At 39.6% G+C, this 21,756-nt stretch overlaps 3 protein-coding genes across 4 annotated transcripts in view; 1 reads left to right on the forward strand and 2 right to left on the reverse strand.

The window, feature by feature from the left end:
* The first annotated feature begins 553 nt into the window (after positions 1–553).
* On the forward strand, positions 554–3,968 carry cks2 (CDC28 protein kinase regulatory subunit 2). The gene is made up of 3 exons (XM_042481450.1): positions 554–748; positions 1,262–1,389; positions 3,411–3,968. Exons 1-3 carry the CDS (start codon positions 690–692, stop codon positions 3,452–3,454), a joined length of 231 nt encoding a protein of 76 aa, XP_042337384.1. The 5' UTR covers positions 554–689; the 3' UTR covers positions 3,455–3,968.
* A 63-nt stretch (positions 3,969–4,031) lies between these two features.
* Positions 4,032–6,855, reverse strand: odf3l2b (outer dense fiber of sperm tails 3-like 2b). Its single transcript, XM_042512494.1, has 4 exons — positions 6,816–6,855; positions 5,675–5,785; positions 4,736–4,849; positions 4,032–4,519 (listed from the first exon to the last, which is right to left on the reverse strand). The coding sequence occupies exons 1-4, from the start codon at positions 6,853–6,855 to the stop codon at positions 4,032–4,034; spliced, it is 753 nt and encodes a 250-aa protein (XP_042368428.1).
* Positions 6,856–9,522: 2,667 nt separating this feature from the next.
* Positions 9,523–21,756, reverse strand: part of cpamd8 (C3 and PZP like alpha-2-macroglobulin domain containing 8) — a 59,275-nt gene continuing 47,041 nt past the window's right edge. The window contains exons 38-44 of one of the 2 annotated variants that reach the window (XM_042483645.1): positions 19,868–19,942; positions 18,934–19,039; positions 18,610–18,720; positions 18,322–18,534; positions 16,381–16,452; positions 12,813–13,014; positions 9,523–10,922 (exon numbers count right to left, since the gene is read on the reverse strand). In XM_042483645.1, the coding sequence (XP_042339579.1) occupies position 10,922; positions 12,813–13,014; positions 16,381–16,452; positions 18,322–18,534; positions 18,610–18,720; positions 18,934–19,039; positions 19,868–19,942 (780 nt within the window). In that variant the 3' untranslated portion in view covers positions 9,523–10,921. Of the gene's footprint in view, positions 10,923–12,812; positions 13,015–16,380; positions 16,456–18,321; positions 18,535–18,609; positions 18,721–18,933; positions 19,040–19,867; positions 19,943–21,756 lie in introns of both variants that reach the window. The other variant, XM_042483644.1, reaches the window with a different exon arrangement.

Here is a 21,756-nt window from a genome sequence, read left to right on the forward strand (position 1 = left end):
AAGCAAAAAACGCGTAATCCAGCATGAGTGATATTGGCCAAAAACTTAAAGTTTCGTGGCTGAATTTACCACTAGCCTACCTGGTAGTCTACTTCCAGCATTTCACCCTGGCAGTGTTTAGTCTGCGCCTCCCACAGTCGAGCATGTTGTTGAGCTGCAGCACCCGGGAAGAATGCAGGCAGAGTGACAGAGAGAGTGAAGACAAGAAGAGCTAACACTGAGGCCGTTTTAGCTTTCAGAAAACTCCGGGCGAAATACCAGAAACATTTTCCAATATATCACATATCTTCTCTTTAATCGACTTACTTGAACTTGAATATGGCAAAAAACTGAAGCTGAAAATAATGACGAATATGTGTTTTATAAATTAATTTAGAGGGACATTAACCAACTGTTGGCAAACCGTAGTCCCTCGTTTGAAGAGCTGTGTTTTCCACAGCCGAGTGGTTCATCTTCCAAAATATAGACGATCTAAATGGAAACGGCCTCCACGTGCCGCTGTTTTGACCAATCAGGGGCGTGCGGGGAGCCGTTGGGGTTTGAATTGTCCTCTGAAAACAGCGGCAGATGACAGCAGCTTGTTGCGCTCAATAAACATTGTCTCCTGTAAGTTAGTGAGCTAACTCAACTTCACATCACCCGAAAACATCTTTCTGGACTTCAGCTTTGACTGCTATCACCTCCTGAACATGTCGAAAAAACAGATTTACTATTCTGACAAGTACACCGATGAGGAGTTCGAGTACAGGTACGGCAGCTAGCTAGCGTTGTTTTCAAAAGTCGGTTATGTGTGTGGTAAACGTTAGTAAACGTTAGCTTCACGTAAAATTACGGTATGATTATGTAGGTTAGCTTTTTTTTACACGGCTCAAAACAACGTTAACTCATTCATTTTGTACTTTTTTATATGAATGATATAGTAAAAGGTAGTGCTACTGACTGTATTCTAGCATAGCGTCATGCCAAGTTTCGTAAAAAGCTAAGCAAACTAAAATAAGACATCCGTGACCCACTTAACAGCTAACGCTAGCTATGCTAACTATTAACATTATGTTAACGGAAAGATTATTATTAAATTTAACGTTAGCCTGGTCTGAACGAGGGGATAACGTCTCTTCAATATATAAAAAGACTAAAAATGTTTTACACCAACGCTACTCGTAATTATTATTAAGGCCTCGAGGGTTAGCTATAGTTATGTTAAAGTTACCTGAAACTGTCTTCTAGTGTGTAATTCTTAGTTTTATTTATCTTCCCAAAGGCATGTGGTGCTTCCAAAGCAGCTGTCTAAACTGGTGCCCTCCTCCCACCTGATGACAGAGGACGAGTGGAGGGGACTCGGGGTGCAACAGAGCCAGGGCTGGATTCACTACATGATCCACAAACCAGGTGAGTAACCATGGACTTACATGGACTCTGCACAGGTTCACATGTTAAAGACTCGTCTTTGTCTTAAAACAGGGGTGTCCAAACGTTTTTTGAATGGGGGGCAGATTAGATCATGTGAAAATACTTTGGGGGCATCTGCGTTATTATGTGGGTTTTTTGAAATTTAAAAAAAAATCCTATTAAAATGAGTCAATCACAACTGTTTTGTCTTTCAGTGATAAAGAATTTGCTGTTGACTTAACACTTATTTGCTGTAGGGCTCTGTTTTGGCAAGAATCTGGAGAATCAATGCGTACCACAACACCTGTTATGATTCAGTATGCTGAGATGACTTGCAGTACTGTAGGCATGGTTTGATATTGTGGTATTTTTTAAATCTAATTTTAAGAAAAACTGCAATAACCACTTTACTAAATGCATTAAATTTGATAAGTTTACTTTTTAATGCAATCACAACAGTAGGGATTATTTATCACAGCCCCTGTAACACGCCTTGTTGTGAGGTTGGAAAGACAGTCATATAACTCAAGACAGATTACAGAACTGCTTTCTAGCAGTTGGGGGGTTAAACTGTACTGATTGTTAATGTTCATTTGCTTGTTTTATGTCTGTTAATAAAAACACATTCAATCCACCTGCGTAGTTTGGTGCCATCGTGAGGTGAATGAAAAAAATTAAAAGTAATCTGGCTTTATTAATTAATAATGTGTGGGGCCACATGCAGTATATTCTGAACAACAAGACTGGGGCCGTTTTAAATTTGTCTTAGGGCAACGAATGGTCCCCGGGTTGGACTTTAAGCATGCCTGTCTCAAAACAACACTTAAAAACTAAATGTATTTGGAAAGGGCTATTGATTATTGTCCTCATTCTTTCTGTCCTTGCTGGTTGTAAAGAGGCCCTTTCTTCTCTACAAGAGTGGAAGGACTAAATGTACAGTCCTTGTTCTGTGCAGAAATGCATCGTAATGCTCAGCCAAAGCTCATGTATGGTTTCTACAGTCTGAATTAGTCCAATCAAATGGGTATTTTCCAATGTTACAGTATTTTTAGTACAAAAGTCCCCTTTGTGTTACTATCACTTTACTGCAGCTCAGATAGGAAACACTGTAGAGAAATGAAAGCTGGTGAAAGACGTTGCATTTGGAAAATACCTCCTTTTTTTGTCGATCCTCATTTTAGCTGTAACTCAGCTGTAGAATACATTTTTGAAAAGGACTGTATTTTGCCCGCCATCTCTTCCAGAGTAGTCTGCCAGTGATCTCTTATTACCAGTATGGAGAAAAAAAAATAATTACAGTGACCAGTGACTCGTTTACATCAAATGAACATCAGCGAATGAGTATTGTACTAAGGTAACTGAGAGAGAATGATTACATGCACAATACGTGCAAGGCTATCAAAAATCAGCATGCATGAGGAAAAAGGTAACCCCTACACACTTACTCCATGCCAAAAAAGTTTAATGAAGACAATGTTTCGAACCTTTCATCGCAGGTTTCTTTTATGTGAATGCATTTGAAATTACTCCTGTTTTGCCTCTAACTTATTATATCATTTTCAACCCAGTTGATGTAGACTGATGATGGCTTTTGGTGTATTATTTTTATCAACTTAGATATATGCCTGATATTTTGCAGTATAGCCTCTACATCACTGTTTTCCTTCCCTACTTTTTCCTTTGTATTTTCCATTTAATTTATTGAATTGTTGGTTGTCAGCCTGGAGCTTCTCAGCCTGTCAGTGAGCAATATGTACAAATATAGGTGTGGTTTTATCATTTCAAACATTTTGAGCTGACAAAGATCACAGTGGGATTGAAACATTGTCGCATTGTACTAAAAAAAGTCAAAAATATCCGAGCCTCTCCTTTAATACCTTGTTGCATGTGACTGCATGAAAGTTATATGCACATGGATCACAGCCGCGTTCATGATGATACGCTGATTGGTTTACCCACTGTACTGAACTGAACTGAAGTAGTGATGTTGACTGATACTACATCTCTGCTTTCCCTTCCAGAGCCACACATACTGCTTTTCAGAAGACCTCTCCCGAAAGATTAAATGGAAACCATCTGTACAACACCTGCAACAGTCTTTGCTGATATCTATTGTATCTGAACCATACATCTCTCCTACAAACATCTCTACATATGTTCTCATTTATTGTGTAGAAACCTCTTAGTTATATTGTGTTTTTTTGTCCTTTCAAACTTCCTCAGTTTTTAGAGGTAATGAGAGGCGAACAGTTTGATTCTCCTGTGAATGATAACCTTGTAAACAATATGAAGGTGAACGCTTGCCTATCAGTTGTACATTTTAACACATTTTTAAATTCCTTCTGATACCATTTTGTCATAATTGATGTGTTTGCTGAATGTCGTACAGGCATATGATTTCATTTTTCCTCAAGCTCACTATTTTCCCCCAAAGTGCTTTCTGTGTTTTTCCTGTTCTTAAACTTATGTTTGTGTTATGTACATATTATTATTTCTAGATGTTATACATGTTAACAGTGAGTCCTGGTTGATTCAACACGTTTTTGTTGCTGTTGAAAGAACAAAATTAAATGTACTTCTTCACATCTGTTTGCTCATGACTAATTTTTTCTACCAGATCGACGAACTATGTGTGATGACGTTCAGTCAGAAACATTGACAACTAGTGGAGTAACAAATTCAGAGTGTCTTATGCCCAGCGAGTAGGCTGGTGCCCGAGCCTTGTGAACTGTCACTTTCTCTGGATTGTAAGTCCCAGGACCGGGCTTCTCTGTGGCATCTCTGGGTAAACTGTGACGTCCCAGCATGGAAAATGCCGGCTGTCTGGGTAGATAAACATTTGGGTCTGTACTGTTGTACCTGCAAGGCCCTGGCGTCTTGGCTAAATCCACAGATGGCCCCCCTGTGCTGTAACTACCTGAGATTGAGTAGCTTGCGCTGGCTTGTTTGTTTGGGACTTGAGGGCCCATGAGTGGAGGGAGACTGTACTTGTTAGGAGCAGGTACTGAGTCGACGCTCCGGTAGTGTGTACGAGCGCCCATTGTGTAGGACGGGGGTTTGCGCTGGAGGTTGCATGGAGGGGTTTTCTCAGGGCTGTATGCACCTGGTCCAGGCGTCTGGAACAGCTCCTCTAGTGAACAGAAAACAGTTGAAAATAAACCATCAACACCATATGGTAGAGTGTGTTTACTGAGAGGAGTTTAGATTTTCAGTTGCAGCAGCTGTTACTGGATCTCTAAAAATAGTGTCAAAAACAGAAGGGCTCACCCTTTCAAAATAATGGAGCAATTCATTTGCTCTTAGTTCAATATGCATCATTATAACATTAAATTGAAAAGGAACTTACTCTGTGCTTTCACTCTACCCAGCATTGAGTATGCAGGTGTACCATCCCTTCCAAAACGAGTGATTTTTGCATCAATGTGATACTGCGGCCCTGGACTTGAGTCTACACAATACACTGCAGGTAAATTAAACATATATGATCAGTTTAATATGACGTTTAAACTGGCTAAATGAACATAAAGTGCAGCTTTGTCTCCCCCTACTGGCGCTAATATGACATTACATCCCTGAGGAGGTATACCGTCCTCTGCTTTAGCTCATGTGATGTCATTGAAAAAATGAACACAAATATTATTGTTGATAAAAATGTGATTGTAATGTTTCTATATTTTCTAGACAGAGGTAAATAGTCCGAAGTCATGTCCCGAGTAATAACAACTCATAATGCACTCTTCCCCAAATATAATGCCATTTAAAAAACAGTGTATTATATTACATTTACAATAATTATGAATGATTTTTAAAATTAGCATTTATTAGTTAAAACAAGTTTGTTGAATTAGTTTTGCATACTGCAGTTCATTTTTAGTTGACCATTACATAGTTTTTGTACATGAAAGAAATTATCTTTTTTTTCCCCAACTGGCACATTAGTTCCTAATGGTTCTTTCTTGCAACGTGATTGGATACTTTTGGACTGGTTCAAACGAAGTGAATCAGAGGAATTAAGTGACAACTTGCTGGGAATGAAAAGCACTTATGTAAATCTATTGATTTGTTGCACACTTTTTTAAAAAGCATACTTTTTAATGTTTGGTCAAAGGGACGCCACAAGTCATGAATTACACCTCTGATTCTTGATAAAGTTTGATGGCTCTGACATCAATGATCTGACCGAGATAGCATCAAAATGTTTAGTTACACACATAATGCACGTTTCCTCTGCAGCTATGGAGCTGACTAATAATCTAAAAGTTAGAGAAAGAGATAAAGAACTCACTTGTGTCACTCATCCGGCCATGAAAAGAATAGGCAGGGCTCGTTGGCTTGGTGAAGTCATGGCCCATAAATCCAATGGTAGGAGGAAGCCCATAGCGCCCAGGCCCTGGCCCTGCAGACATGAGGAAATATCACAGAGACAGGTGGCCGAAACACATATGATCCAGTGGGTCCCAACTGGTCCAGCCATGTGGTCCAGATTTATCTACAGTCATTAGTTCAGGTCCACACATTAGATCAAACACAGCATTTTTTATTTTATTTTATTTTACAAAATGTGAACAACAAGTTGGCTTAGAACACAAAGAAATAAAACTTATTGTAAGAATTAACAGAAAAAAAACACTTCAAAATAAAAGCTCTGTGCTGGAAATTCACTGTACTTACTGTACTATTATTTGTTTTTTCTTCAAACCTGACACATCCACGAGTCACTTGAAATCCATTAAGAATGGACTCATGATCCACTTTTGGACCGTGACCCACCAGATGGGAAACACTGTTATAATACATGCTCTAAATTATATTTACTGTGCAAACATGAGACAAATGTTCAGTAAGAGAGATTAAAAACGGGCAACATTTTTTGTATAAATTATGACTTTGCTTCTTCTGCAGCTTTGCGTGCTACAGAAGAAGTAAGATTAAATGTTCACACATCTGCAAAATCATAGAATTTTTCATAAGTCAGAATAACTGCGACACCACTCATTCGACCATTGATAAACTGATCAGCCTTCGACCTGCATCATCACACCTAATAACTGGCAGCCAGTAAGCCTGGAGCTGCATCTGATCATTGTCTATCATGTGCACTGGGCCGGACAAATAGACAGCGAGCAGCATGCAGAACACATCAGCATACAAGTGTTCAGTGGCATGTGTACAAGCAGAGCCAGTGGGAGCATTTTTAACAGAAAAGAGCGAGTCCTGGCAGGTCTGCACACCAGAATCCTCTACTCTGCTCAAGTCAGCGCTCCCCTGATGAAATTATGAAAGTGACCAACTGGAATATAGCTAATGATATCCATGCTTTTACACATGGGTGTATGTTTTGTATACATGAATTTATATCATCACACATTGCCTCATGCTGTACAATGAGATGAATCAGGAAAAGTAGCTTCTATTGACAAACTTACCCTTTTCTCTTCCTGCTATTGCTGGGTATTTTTTCTCCATTTGACTCTTTGTAGAAGCGACAGATACTTCAGGAATCCCTCAATGGCAGCAACACTACCAAAACATTCACACAGCATAACAACAAGAAGCTGGTTAACCCTTTGAAAACCTGAGAAAGTTGGTTTAATTTCTTTCTGGGTAGAAAACAATGAGCAGCTTAACAAGACATGACCCCAAAATGTGCAGGAAACTAGTAAAACAATAGTTACATGGAAATCATCTGAAAATAGGCAAAAAAAGAAAAGTAAAAGTTAAGACAAACATGAAAATGACCCCCCCAAAAAATCCTGATAACTGAAAAAAATATATGTAAACATTTTTTCCTGTAAAGTTATTTAAACTATATGGTTATAACAACAATAAATGTAGTTTTCTGCACATTTTTCCCTAAATATATATATTTTAATTACCCTTTTTTGGGAAAACTAACTAACTAACTAATTTACAGGTCAGTGCTGAACTTCACACATTAAAATAGGAATGCTGGAACATTTCCTGCCAAGTTGCTAATCGTCTCCTTTCCTCATGTACTGCAATTTGCTGAGCTTTTTAAGGGTTAAATAGCTTGTTAAAGGCATCTGAGCACAGCACAAGAAAACTGATGTTGATACAGGATTCAAAGGGTTAAAAAATGATGTCTGAGAATTTAAAAAACAAGATAAATTTGAAACTGAAATGCAAGGTTTTTGCACCTTACCTCAGGTAATTCCCCCTTTCAGTCAGAGCTGAGATCGGCTGCATTCTTGGAAATTCAGTCCTTAGAGGAGCACCTCACTCTATGTCCATCTTGGTGGTCTTTCTTCAGATATCACAGTATTGCTCCTCCAGGATCCAGCACCCCACACACACACACACACACACACACACACACACACACACACACACACACACACACACACACACACACACACAAACACACACACACACACACCCCCTGCCTGACAATGAAACCCAGAACCCTGGATGATACAGAATCAATCCCTAATTTCCTCTGAAACAATCAGGAAACCTGAGACGTATAATACACATCAAAGTGTCAACAGCAGAGCGGACTCTACACTGGATAGGGTTTTATCTACCTGCCCGTTTGTCCCTTTGTCCTCCTGCTGTGGCTCAGACAGGTGAATAGCCCTTCGTCCACACAGGTGGATGTATAGGTGCACTCAGCTGCTACCGAGGAACAATGTCATCACTCCGATTCACTCTCATGTAATGCTAGCTCCCCCCGCAGACCATGAAACCAAGATCCCCCTCTCCCTCCTTTCTCTTTTTGCTCTTTCTGCTCATCGTAGTGTGGAGACCCAATATCACTCTTCAGCCATGCATGCAGTTACCACGGAGACTGGCGTGGATAGTTTGCTGCAGCCAGGTCCCCTGCATTGCTGGTTTACTGTCACTACAGGAACAAAGTTTTCCATTTAGACTGGAGGAGTAAATCCTTATGCATGTGCTCAGAGCTGCACTTTTGCCTCCAATTATACCTTAAACTACTACCTCCAGTCATATTTATTTCCCTGCTGTCACACTGCATGCTGTGTTTTCTTCCCATAAACACCCATAAAGCCCAAACACATATGCAGGGTCAGACAAAGTGCCTTCATTTGGCCATTGAATTGCCAACACGTATAACACTCTGGTTTCTTATCTTTAACTTAGGTCAAACCGATTACCCGGGTGCAGTTACACTTTAGCCCTCTTTGATCTCCTCTAATCCCAGTCATGTTTTGTAGTTGGGATTTGAGGGACTCGTTTAAAGGCCAGAGCTGCCAGAGGCTGCAGTACCTGAGAGGGTCGACGAGCGACATGCAGAAAACAAACATTAAACTTTAACAGGCTCTAACTCTCTCCTGGCTGCGACTCCGGTAACCCAAATCTGTTGTTAGCAGTTACAGCAAAACACATTTAGTACAGTGTACAACCAAACCCAGAGATGCACACAGTGTGTACAAAGTGACACACACAAGTACATGCTTTCTATCTCCAACACAGAAGCATGCCAGAGGTCACAGAGTCAGTTATCAAAGCAGAGGGCCCTCTGAAGCAGCAGCGTTGTAATACAGCTCACTGCTGACAGGAAATTATCTCCAGACTTAACTAGCCTTTCAAAGGAAATGGAACGACACAGCTTTCATAAACTGCAGCTCCTCTGTCAAGGGAGCAGATACATGTATTATGCTGCATCTGCAAAAATCAAATTATTCTAAAAGTAACAAGGGTAAAGGTATTTTTTTCTACAGTTAAACAAAGTAGAATTGCACAAGCTAAAACAGAAGGAAAAAGTGTCGTGGCAAAGTACAGGGGTAGATGACTTATACCCATATTAAAGGAAAACTAAACACGCAAAATAATAACTTGTGTGTTGTACTCAGCCATCGTGTCACCTTGAATATGTTAAGTTTTTCTAACATGCTAGAAAAAGAAGAATTAAAAACAAGGGAATATTACTTATGTATTGAAATAATCAGGGTGCACATTTAACAACAGTGAACCTCTAGTATATCAAAACATCCATTTACAAACACACACACACACACACACACACACGACGTGTGCAGTATAAAAAGTGTTGTTTATCCAGCTGAATTTTCAGAGCTTTCCGCACACATGCATTTTTGTTGAAACATTACAATATAAAACACTTCTGCAAACAAATGATGCACCCTGAGCTTACCTGCGCATTTTAGCATGAGTTCATAAACTGATGTTTTGCTGTTGTTAAATGAGGACCCTGATTTCTTCAATTCATCAAGAATTTTCTCAATTTCTGGACTCTTCTTCCACCGTGGAATCATGCCAGAAAAACAAAGTTTTCTTCAAAATTTTAAGGTTACATGCGCCAAGTAATTGCTACACAAAAGGTCATTTTGCTGTTTAAGTATTACCTGAAGGAGTGGACACACGAGCAAGTCTCTTCTGCTTATTAACCAGAGCATTAAAACCTGAGAGTGCAGAAGGCGTCAAACCCCAAACCTTGGATTGTATACAAATTTATTCTCGTTTGTTTTAAAAAGCACATTTTTTTGATATGAATAGGGGCTACATTTAACTGAATTTGGTACATTTACAGGAATTCAAAACTTCATTCTTGATTTTTAAGTTGATTGCTTCACGAATCAAAATTTAACAAAAACAAAATAGCTTATGAACTGTACAATCAAATCTCAAGGTAGGTAAGGTGAAAGGTGACTTGAGAGTAGATGATGTTGGTGTTTCAGAAACGTTTGAGCTGGTGTGTCCTGGTGGACCACTTTGAGTCGGTCAGAGACCTTTGTTACATGTCAGTCCTCTTTTCTTTCTTTATACTTGTTATCAGTCTCGACTGTACTGTCTTAACAGAGGCAAAAGCCCCCCAAAAATCTTTAAAATAACATTTGAGCTTATGTTTCTGTAAAGCATATGGTTAGCATATGTCTTTTTCCAGCAGGATACCAGCACAGGAATTTCATCAAACATTTCAATAATTGGGTTAAAGCTTGTTATGAAAGAAAAAAAAAGCCTTTGACAGCACATATCTTTTGTTTGAACTCATGAACCACGAGGGCGGAAAGTAGACTGTATGGGCGGGCACTGACAAAAAATTTAAATGATATGACCTCTAGCTACAAATAAATACCACAGATAGAAAATATAACAAAATATTTTGCTTAAAGTCAGGTGTAATTACAAACATAAATACTTGATTATTTCTTCTAGTGATTATAAAGGCAGGACAGTGAATAACAAAGACGCTATGGTGCCTATTGGTGACTAGGAGTCTGGAGGAAGAATAATAAAAGTCTGGAGGACCTTAACAGCAGTCACACACAATCACATCACAACCACACACAAACACACACACACAAACACACACACGCACACACAAATGTATAAATGCATCCACGCAGACTCCATTCAAAACATCTAAAAACACACACTCTCACACAATGTCACACTCTCGTCTCCAGACTCCATCATCTCTTCCTTTCAGGCTGAACAAGTCCCAAGTCTTTCTTCTCTTTCCATTCACTAGCATATTCACAAATAATGTACAATTTGGAGGTGGGTATGGCTTCACTCTGTGCGCGTTTCTGTGGACGACAAGAAAACAAGACAAACTTTCATTTTAAGATCATTTCGAAAAATTTTGTTACCAAACAAATCTGTAATCACAACTTAAGTTGTGTTATTTGAAGGGATAGTTCATCCCCAGATAAAAAAAATAAAAACTTTTCCTCTTTTTTATCAGTATTGTAGAGATGTCTGCCTTCTCTTGAATATAATGGAACTAGATGGTACTTGGTTTGTGGTGCTCAAAGAGCCTAGAAAATACATTTTAAAAACAGATAAATAATAATAAGGACAAATATGTTTGATTTGGGGTGAACTTGAACTGTGCCTTTAACTGCCCTTCAGCAGCAAACTGTTCTTTCTTTAGCACCATGTATATTCATACCTGCAAATAATAACCCATAAATGTTACTAAATGATAAATAATATGGCTGTTTTGATGGGCACTGTAATTTATTGTTAGTCAATGCAACAAACATTTATAAATACAGAGCACCAAATGTGTATTCATCCATGTCTGAAAATAGTCCTCAACAAAGGAATGAATGAGCTTGTGCCTGAGAGACAGACCAATGTATTTTTGGTTTTGGTCTTTTTACAGCATTTTTTGACAGAAAGAAACCTCTAGAAATAGAATAACACTATGTTTATCCATTAACCTTTTGAAACATGGAGAGACATCCCTTTTCTTGTGCTGCATTCAGACGCCTTCCATAAATATTAAAACCTCTGAGGCCTGAGAAAATTGGTGCGTTTTCTTTCAAAAACATGGAAAAAAGGCAATGAGCAATTTGATCAGAAATATGCCACAAATAGCAAAAAATAATAGACTTAAAAAATTATTTAAAAAAAAGAAAGAAGGGGATGGGGAAAGAAGAAAAAAGCTAGGGGAAGGCTTTATTCAAAATGATTCCATTTATGTATTTAAAATTATGTTACAAATATTCAGAATTTTTAAGCACTTTTTCCAAGTCACGTTTTCCTTGTTGTTGTTGTTGTTTTTTTGTTTGTTTTTTTTTTTTAACTTTTTTTGATTGCTTTGTATTTATTTATTTATTTATTTATTTTACATACATACACATTTTCGGTTAATTTTCTTGTACAATTTTTACCAGTTTCTTGCCAATTTGGGGTCATTTCTTCTTTTATTGTTCATTTCCTTCTTAAGCCAATTTGCTCAGGCTTCAAAGGGTTAAGCTTTAGGCAAAACATACTACAAATACCATGATCATCCCAGATCTGCTCTGCTTTTGTGCTTAGTGTCTCCCATTTATCTTGTTACTTATCTCTCATCTCACTTCAGATCACTAAACTTTCTGCCCTGATGTGTTTTCCAGCCAGTTTTGATTGACTGCCCGACCCTGATTACTGTCACCTGTCCCTCACTCGTCCTGCAGTCAGTTCATCTCATGCTCACTTGTTCTCACTCCCCAAATTAGTGTTTGCCTACTTATACATGCCCTGTTCCTTTGTTCTTTGTCAGTTGGCACTGTAACGTTATAGACAGCAGGTAGCGGGTTTGGGCCCAAATGATGAACAGATGATCAAACATCTGGGTAAATTTGAAGATTTATTACAAACATGACTTACAGGCTAGACTCCTTGAGACAGACAGGGACAGGAAAACAGGCAGCAGAACCCCAAAGGAACTGGGCAGATATAAGCTGGGAAACTCTAATGTGGCAAGTGAGAACAGGTGAGCATGGACAGCAGGACGAGTGAGGGACAGGTGAAGCTAATAAGGGTAGGGCAGTCAATCAAAATACAAAAAAACCACACAAGGGCTGCAAGTTTAGTAATGTGAAATGAGAGATAATTAATCAAATAAAGCGGGACTGCATGAATGGATGGAATTAAATAAAGGAAAAACAGGACCTCAGTGTACATCAATTGGACAGTGCAGTTCCTACCATCGCTCAGGCGTGTTTTTTGTGTCCAGTGTGGGTAGCTGAGGATCTGCTGGCTGGAGCACCTTGTGCTCTACGTCCTGCCCACCATCAGGAAGGTCAAAATGGTCCCCTCCGTCTGCATCAGCAAGGAAAGGCTCTGAATCGGGGTCATATTCATAGGAGTAGTAGGACACCTCTGCCATGGAGCCCTGCTCCTCTTCACCTGGAGAGATTGGGGGTGGGGTGTAATAAAGGGATAAGATATGAAAGGTAAAATTAATTCCTAAATTACTCTAAAATTTGAAAATAAAAATAGCAAAAGTGCAGACAAGGGATGCTAGATAAAAAGATTATTTAAAATCATAGAAAATCCAGTTTAAAAATAGGTTTGCAGTCATTAGCAGTCATTATGGAGAAAGCAATGTAAAAAGGAACATTTTCAGCTTTGACTTTAAAGTGTTTAAAGTTGGGGTTTGTCTGACATCATCTGGGAGGTTAGTCCCGGTTTGTGCTGCATAATAACAAAACGCTAGTTAGTTCTAACTCTTGGGATGGTCAATAGGCCGGCCCCAGATGTCCTGAGGGCCCGAGAAGGTTAACATGTCACAAGCATGTCAGAGATATATTTTGGCGCTGATCCACAGAGTGATTTATCGACAAGCAGCAAGATTTTTAAATCAACTCTCTGAGTGACAGGTAGCCAGTGTCAGGATTTTAGAACTGGAGTAATGTGATCACATTTCCCAGTTTAACTGATTGCAACTTCTGAAATCCAATGATGAAATATCTGATTTAGTTCCTGAGGTGTATAAAACAGGTTGTCATTATCAGACTTAAACATATACTATGCAGGAATAATCAATTACTGCTTGTAATTGGTATTGCCAGCATAAGTAAAAGCCAACCCAAGATTCACTCCGCTCAGTGTTTTGCTGCTATTTTTATGTTTTTGAGATATTTGCTAAATCTGGCAAAAACTGCACTGGATTAGAATCCCTCATTCCCCCTCAAGAGGTACCCTGTGGAGTTTACGACTACTCGAAAAAGTACATGCATGTGTCTGAGCATACATTCCTGCCACTGGTTTAATACTATTCCACTGATCTGCAGGTGGCAGTAATGTGCAAACAAACACAGTAATGTGACAGGGAAGAAGTAAATGAAGTAAACATGCACGTGAACTCGACATGTTCCAAGATATTAGGAAAAATCAGCTTTGTAAATGTTTTATGAGGAAGAAAATACATTAAACAAGCTTGATGGACCTCAATTCTTTCTGGTGATTAACACTTGATATAACCACTGTTATATATAACTGTTTATAAAAAAAAGCTCCACAGAGCACCTTTAATGTTATGTACATCTGACGCTCTTGGAGCAATACCCCATCACAGACAGTAGGGGTCCCTCCCTACTTAAAATGGTGTATTCTCATATAGCATGCTGCTTCAAACTCACTGCTTTAAGATAAGAGTATAGCTTTAGGAAATCTTTACTGGGAGTGCCTATTGTGAGTGAGTCTTCTGTTATCTGATTTTGCTTCTTTAAAGTGTGTGGTACACACTAGACTTTATGGGGAGGTCTAAACACCAAAACCAAACAAGGACTATGTAAACATTTGATTCTCAAAGAGGGAGTTAAAAGTGACTAAAATACAGGCACGTGAAGGAAAATTTCATCTCTAATGCAGCTTGCGAGTCCGTGTATTCATTATAGTGTATGTTGTCCTCTGGTACAAGTTCACTAATAAGACAAGTCTGCACAGGGAAGCTAATTCCAGAGCTTCAGCTTCCTCCGCTGTTCTAGTGGAGACTGTCAGTTCCTTGGCACAGTCCGCCTTCACCTATTACACTCTCAGTGCACTTAGCGGGCATGTCGTCAACATTCTAATGGTTTACAATGACAGTGTTTTTACAGTACTTATTCAATCTAATCACCCCTGGGGTTATCATATTCTAAGTGAGTGTGTGTATGTCAGTGTCCATGTGGGCGTATTTGCCTGTGCAAGCATGCATCACGTGTATGTGTGCGTGCATATATGGATATATATACGGGTGTCTGTGTGTGTCTGTGTGTGCGAGTGCATAACAGCATTCCTGTGGTGAGTGTGAAGCGTTAGCTTTTGTAATACAGAGACCTTTGACTGAGAGCAGCTTTGAGAGCTGCAGCTACCGGGAGCTGCAGGCTGAGAAACAAGTCAGTGCAGGCTGTGCCACATCACTCACACACACACACACACACACACACACACACACACACACACACCTGTAAGCAACTCAAACATTCACAGAGACAGACCTTAATGTTACATATCAGCTCACATGCACACATGTACAGTAAGCACATCTCTGCAACTTGTGAATGACTGCGCTGCCTTTTTTAAAATGTTTTTGTTGCCAAATGTAACACGGCTACATCCTCCCTCCGCACGCAGCCAAACATCCTATCAGGAATTCTCTGGCCGCCTCTCGGGAAGTGGCAGCTGATCTAAGCTCATGGCAGAGCAACAATCAAGTCTGCAGTGTGAAACCTATCCACCTATTTATCACACAGATCGTAGACATGATGTGGTGGCAGGGGAATGCACTGCCACACACCCCACTTATGTATCTACTTTCCTCTACTTTCCTCTCATCCCTTTTCTCTTTCTATCCTGTTCTTTTTTCTCTTTCATCTTGTCTCCAGCTCATCCCTCATTGACTGTCTTTCTCCCCTTTCTTTTCTCAGTTTTACACCCCCCCACACCCTTTAATCTTTGACTTAAACGCTTTCTTCTTCCTGCTCGTGTGGAGTCCAAGTCTCTACATTACAAAACACATATCACATCATTTACATGTAAACAACATATGACAGGCCTGAAGTCTCGACTTGTTACATTTACAGTTAACTGACACTGAAGCCCTGAACTTTTTGAAACCTGGCTTGACATCACTTTTCTGGTGCTGCATTCAGACGCCTTCACAAGCAGTTCTCTGAGCAATTGGTGAGCTTTCTTTTAAAACTTGGGAACAAAGGGAGTGAGCTACTTGGCAAGAAATTCTCTGCAAACTGCAAGAAATTACTAGGTTTAGAAATTTTTATTTTTTTTTAAATCTAGGGAAAAATGTATTTATTAATATCAGAATTATATATTTACATTTATTTTACAGAATTATTATTGTTTTTCTAAGCACTTTTGGGGTCATTTTCCTGTTTTTTTTTCTGAACAATCGGAAAAACTTTTTTTAGGTAATTTTGTTGAGCTTTTTACCGTTCTTTTTTGCATATTTTTTGTTAATTTCTTCTAAAGTTGTTCATTGCCCTTTTCCTATGTTTTTGAGAGAAATCAAGCCAATTTGCTCAGGTTTCAGAGGGTTAATGGATGCTAGAACAATACAAGATGTGGCATTCAGACAGTAGATGTAACATGCTGTTAACTCATCATGTGCATTATCAATGGTAAAAGCTACTAAAAGCAAAAAAAATGCCTCTGCAGCTGAGTAAAGTTGGCCTTAGCGGGCAAATTGAAGGAAGGCTGAAGAGGAAGGGAGAGAAGAAATGGAAGGTAAAGCTGTGTATCTGTAGGGAAAGGTGTGGTATATGAAGTTACCTGTGTGCACAGGCACTGAGGGCTGCTCAGTTTCCTGGTTTGCTATTGGTTGTCTGTTCTCCACCGTGGTTTCTACTGGAAATACAAACACACAGGTTAGATTATTCACATTTATGTGGCTGCCACAGCACCTAAAAAAAACTGGTAATGAATTCAACAGAGTTTCAGTGTTGCATAATCTAAATACTGCCCAGAAGCATTATCCACCCCACTGAGCAACACTTTTTGGCATAACAATGATGTACACTCAGTCTCAACAGAGGCCTGCATTAAAATCTTTCCAAAAATAGCAGGGGCCAAACCATGGCCAGAGGGACCGCCGTGTGTGGAAACAAATTGTATCTTTTTCCTTTTCAAAACAGGGAAATGGTGGCATGAATCTCCCCCGCACAACCATACACAAACAAACAAGGTCAGGGAAGCTCTAAACAAAAAATACGGTTCTTTTGATAATCTACAGCATGAACCACTTGGCACAAACGGAGGTCTTTTCCCACCAAAGTTTTGTCTATGCCTTTTCCCCAATCTGCTCCACAACATGAAGGCTCCTTTGTTGTTGGGCTGTGCGTCGGAAAGGAATGTGACAAGGATTTCAAAGGGCTGGACAAAAGCACTCTGTCATTTGGAGAGAGCCCTGTAATACAGCAGAGAGCGAGAGAGGCTGGGGGGGAACACGGCGGGTAGCTCTCCTCTGAAAACTCATCCAGTAATCAGCTCAACACCTGAACAGCTGTTTCTACAGCTCAGATCACACACACACACACACACACACACACACACGCACACACACACCCACACACACACACTCTTACACAGCGACACACAGAGAGAGGAGCGCAGACACACTTGCACGTGCGTGTGGACACACACACATACAGATGTGTGCACAATTGGCATATGGACGATTACACACACACAAAAAGATACAGCTTAGCCAACCAACTGTAGCTGATAAAATACACAAGCTAACAAAGAGTTCCTGAGAACACACACTCATACAAAAACACACTTGTTTCCTCTAAAGGGAGTTAAAGTTCTGGGATATGCTGTCAATGTCTGTAAGATAGAGCCCACCTACTGTTTAAATGAACATTATACAGTTAGTAGCAGCTGCTCTAGGACGCACGCGGGAAGATAAGAAGTAGAATGAGATTGTGGCTGTTTCAAATGAATTGAAATGTTGACATTTAAGTGATTATTTCCCTCCAAGTCTCTCAACATTAGCATCATAAAAACAACCAAAAAAAACCGTTATGTTCATGTTAGCCAATTTCTTTTTTTTTTCTTTAAACAACCGGTGGCTGCCACATCGGATGCTAGGAGCAGTTAATGTTTTTCTCATTGATCAAAGAAATATGTTGATTTAAAGGAATATTTCACACCCAAATAACCATTGTTATTCTTGTATGCCTCCACGGAGACTGAAGAATCCAAAGACAGTGCCAGAATAAATGCAAATTTAGTGAGGCAAAACACCAAACAAGAGTGAATCTGGAGTTGATTTTCCACTCCAGAATAACCATTTGTATATCAGTCACTCACCATGTGTGCATTCTTCATAAATTTAAGTAATTGAGGTTCACATTTAAAACTACATCAAAAGATCAGTCTACAAACTCTCACACAACATGACACTATAAGCCAAATGTCATTTATCCACTCCTATGCTAAGTACTTTTAAAACACATACATTTTTGCTTAAACATTACTATTTACTAAAACATGCATAAACAGGTGGAAGTGTTTTAAGTAGTAAGTAAATGTAGTAGTATATGGTAAGTAAATATTACATTATGTTGCACTTTCCACAAAAGTAGTACTACACAAATCTGACATGTGGGTGGAGATTCAGAGTTCTGGCACAAGGTCATATTAATGGATCAATAGCCTGACTGGCTGTAAGGTCAAAGTCCAGGTGATGTGCACTGAGAGAGCTCTTACTGTGAGGACACTGAGACAGCGGGACCTGCTTGATTCGTGTCCCGTTTCGACATGCAAACACCTCCATCTGACACTGGTTCTGGTAGAGTTGGCCGTCAGACCCACACACTGGCTCGCCATCGTAACCACAGTCCCTGTAGCAAGTGCAGCGTTCAAACTGCTCCTCCTCCAGACAGCCAAACACATTGTTGCACTGGTTCGCCTGAACAAAACCTGCAGGAAATAAAGTCTATTTAAGAGACTGATAGGGTTTCTGTGAATCATAATGTGGCGTAGCACGAGTCTTACCTATCCACTGATTGGTTGAACTTTCCACCTCATTGCAAGTGGGCCCATCACACAGCTCCCGGGCTAGCGGACTGCTCTCGCTAACGTTGTAGAAACGGGTGGCCTCAAATGCTGCATGACAAGCACAGACCCACACCAGCACGTTCACACACCCACACACACAAAACAATGATGACACTCACCATAACTAGGTCATAAACTTGAAAAGAAAAATCCGATTTCCACAAAAAAAGAAGCCACTTCATAAATCATGGTGAGTTAGACAGTTTTCCTGCTCTGTGACTCTTTAAAGAGCAGCACTTAAAATATTCATCAGAGGCACACCTGGTTCGTAGTAGTCATAGATCTTGACCGGAACAGGTGCTGTCTTGCCTACAATGTATTCCCGGATGGCTTGAAAGGCCACACATGTCATGCACTGGCTGGGGATCTAAGAAGGGGTGACAAACACAGAAAAATACTTACAAAAACATTCAGAAAAACACACAGATAAAGAGCAATGCAAATATGCACACTATTACACTTTCAGGGTTCCTGCATCTTAAGGCAAGGCAGATTTAAGACTTTTTAAGACTTTTTAAGGCCATGTGGAATGTAGTTTAAGACAAATTTTCTAATAACCAAAATTGAAGAAGGACAATCTTATTTTGCCCAAATGTCTATTGTTATATAAAACATTTTTTCCATTACAAAAGTTAGATTATCTAAGTGAAATGTTAAAAAAAAGCCCTTTTAGAACACATGGAAGACAATGAAAATACTATATTATTATGAAACTATCTGTCTGGAAGCAGGAAATATCTTGCATTTCTGGCTGGTTTTCTGGGTGATCTTGTGTTTCTCAATCTGCATGTGAGATTCCACTGCTTGGATTCCCATCATCACGAGTTTAAGAAGAGGATTTTTTTTTTAACAAAACAATAGGTGTTATCAGTAGTTTTGAGATTTTACAGTGCAATGTTAGAAAAAAAATTTTTTTTAAAAATAAAATCCTACTTCCCATGTCTGAGCGTTTTTAAGACTTTTAAAAGACAAGTTTAAGTCAATTTAATACCAATTAAGGCTTTATTTTTAGATTGATTTTAATGCCCTCTTGAGGCATTTTAAGGATCCACAGGAACCTTGCACTTTTACACACACAGTTCTCCCCAACCCCGTGCAAACACTGGTGAGTAACCCTCTCATACACCATCTCCACACATACAGATGTTCGGTATGAGTCCTGATTCACACAAGGTAGTATTTGGATTAAACTCACCTCATCGAAGTAGAACAACACTTTCCTTCCATTCAGCTCATATCTCTTCAGACCCACACGTTTATCCATCAACAGCTGTTGAGAAAGACGCAAGAAAATCAGGGTCGGTATGTTGAAAAACACACACTGCAGCTGGACTAAAGCAAGTCAGTGCAGACACAGAAGCAGATTTTGAATTGGTTTATTCCTGGATTTGATTCAGAGATTTTGCATGGTATGTGTGGATGTGTTTTCATGTCCTTAGTAGAGCACAATAGTAAGAAATATTTTTTAAATATATATGTGATCCCTCTCAAAGAACTCGTGGCTTTTAGTCTTGTCAGATGGACATTTGACTCTCATGTTAATGGACAACTAGCTGTCATGGATATGGGAATGGACACAAATAGTAATCAGCACCACAGTGGACTGGACAGCTCCGACTCATTCTAACCAGGGTTTACAATTCTCTGAGGTTGAAATTAAAATGTTACGTTTATGCAACGAAAAGTAACAAAAACCCTGTACTGAGTTGAATGTCCGCATGTTTCTACAAGCATTTGAAAAGGCCGTATATACGTGACTTGGAAGCTATGAAATGGACTTGGTAAATGGACTTGATTTTCTATCTCATGTCTTTCGACCACTCAAAGCGCTTTTACACGAGTCACTGTCATCAATTTAAATACACACTTTCACACACATCTGTAGCTGACGTGCACACAAGCAATTTGGGGTTCAGTATCTGACTCAAGGATACTTCGACATGTGGACTGAAGGAGCTGATGATTGAACCGTAGATCTTCCGATAATTGGTGAATGACCCGCTCTTCCTCCTGAGCCACAGTGCTCATAGGTTTTGCAATGAGATAAACGCTAACAGCTTGAAGTGTCAACAGACTGAACTTACTGATGTTATTGATCTGAAGGCAGTCCAACATAGTGCTGATCAACGCAACATTATAAATTATGTTTTATTCACTTACTGTAAAGACTTAAGTACATTTGAACATATCAGCATTTAGCTCAGACAAACAATAAACAAACCTAAAAGTCAGTGACTGCAATTCTTTAAATTGAACTGAGTGATTTTGAATAAGAAAAGTGAATTGTAATTTGCACCTTAGGTACAGGGCCCTTACCCTCCATATGTCAGAGCCCACATGGTCAGCATTTGTTCAGTGGGCAACAACTACAATGCAAACCATACTCACTCAAATATCGCACAACAGCGCGGTTGGAAAACATACAGGTCACCAATCATGAACATCAGTGTTTTATACAAAGAGAGTTTCTAGTATTTTGTGAACCTTGTTAAACCTGTTAAAATGTATAGTTGAGTCAGACATGCATGACCATATATAGTAAATATGAGTGTATGAATGAGTAATGGAGAAGCTGTTTGCTGCAAATTTGAGTGTGTGAATGGAGAGCCAGCAGAGTTAATTCCCCCCACGAGGGGATTTTTCATTCTGTCAAAGGTGGCAGCCTTTGGACAGCAGGGGTTTATGAGGTGCTCAGCCCGAGCTGGCGCCACAGAGACACAGAGACACAGACAAACACACACACAGACACACACACACACTACACACACAAACACACACACTACACAACCGGTCTCTCTGTTTATAAAGCATTGTTTGTCTATATAGGAACGTAACATTACCAATGAACTCCCATTGCGCTCATGTTGTACTCACAGTGTGTTCTGGGTCGTTAAACAAAGCTCATTATATTGGGTGATAAGAGGCCATGGCTGTGGCAGCTCCCAGTCAGTCACCGGACTAATCATTCATGACTACAGCATCCATGAAAGCAACTAGACATGACTGCAGAAGCCAAGCCTGCCACCATAAATTGAGGAATGTAAGTGGCAGTCGGGCAGGCAGCAGTAAAACTCCAAGGGAGGC

This window comes from Plectropomus leopardus, chromosome 3 (genome assembly GCF_008729295.1).
Source record: "Plectropomus leopardus isolate mb chromosome 3, YSFRI_Pleo_2.0, whole genome shotgun sequence".
In the NCBI taxonomy this organism is placed as follows: domain Eukaryota; kingdom Metazoa; phylum Chordata; class Actinopteri; order Perciformes; family Serranidae; genus Plectropomus; species Plectropomus leopardus.

Excerpts from the sequence above, each read along its gene's own strand:
- cks2 (XM_042481450.1), top strand. The coding sequence starts at position 690 with ATGTCGAAAAAACAGATTTACTATTCTGACAAGTACACCGATGAGGAG. Across the intron at positions 749-1,261 it reads GATGAGGAGTTCGAGTACAG|GCATGTGGTGCTTCCAAAGC; the intron begins GTACGGCAGCTA and ends ATCTTCCCAAAG. Across the intron at positions 1,390-3,410 it reads CTACATGATCCACAAACCAG|AGCCACACATACTGCTTTTC; the intron begins GTGAGTAACCAT and ends TTTCCCTTCCAG.
- odf3l2b (XM_042512494.1), bottom strand. The coding sequence starts at position 6,855 with ATGGAGAAAAAATACCCAGCAATAGCAGGAAGAGAAAAGG. Across the intron at positions 4,850-5,674 it reads TGGCCGGATGAGTGACACAA|TGTATTGTGTAGACTCAAGT; the intron begins GTGAGTTCTTTA and ends ATTTACCTGCAG. Across the intron at positions 4,520-4,735 it reads GGGTAGAGTGAAAGCACAGA|AGGAGCTGTTCCAGACGCCT; the intron begins GTAAGTTCCTTT and ends TCTGTTCACTAG.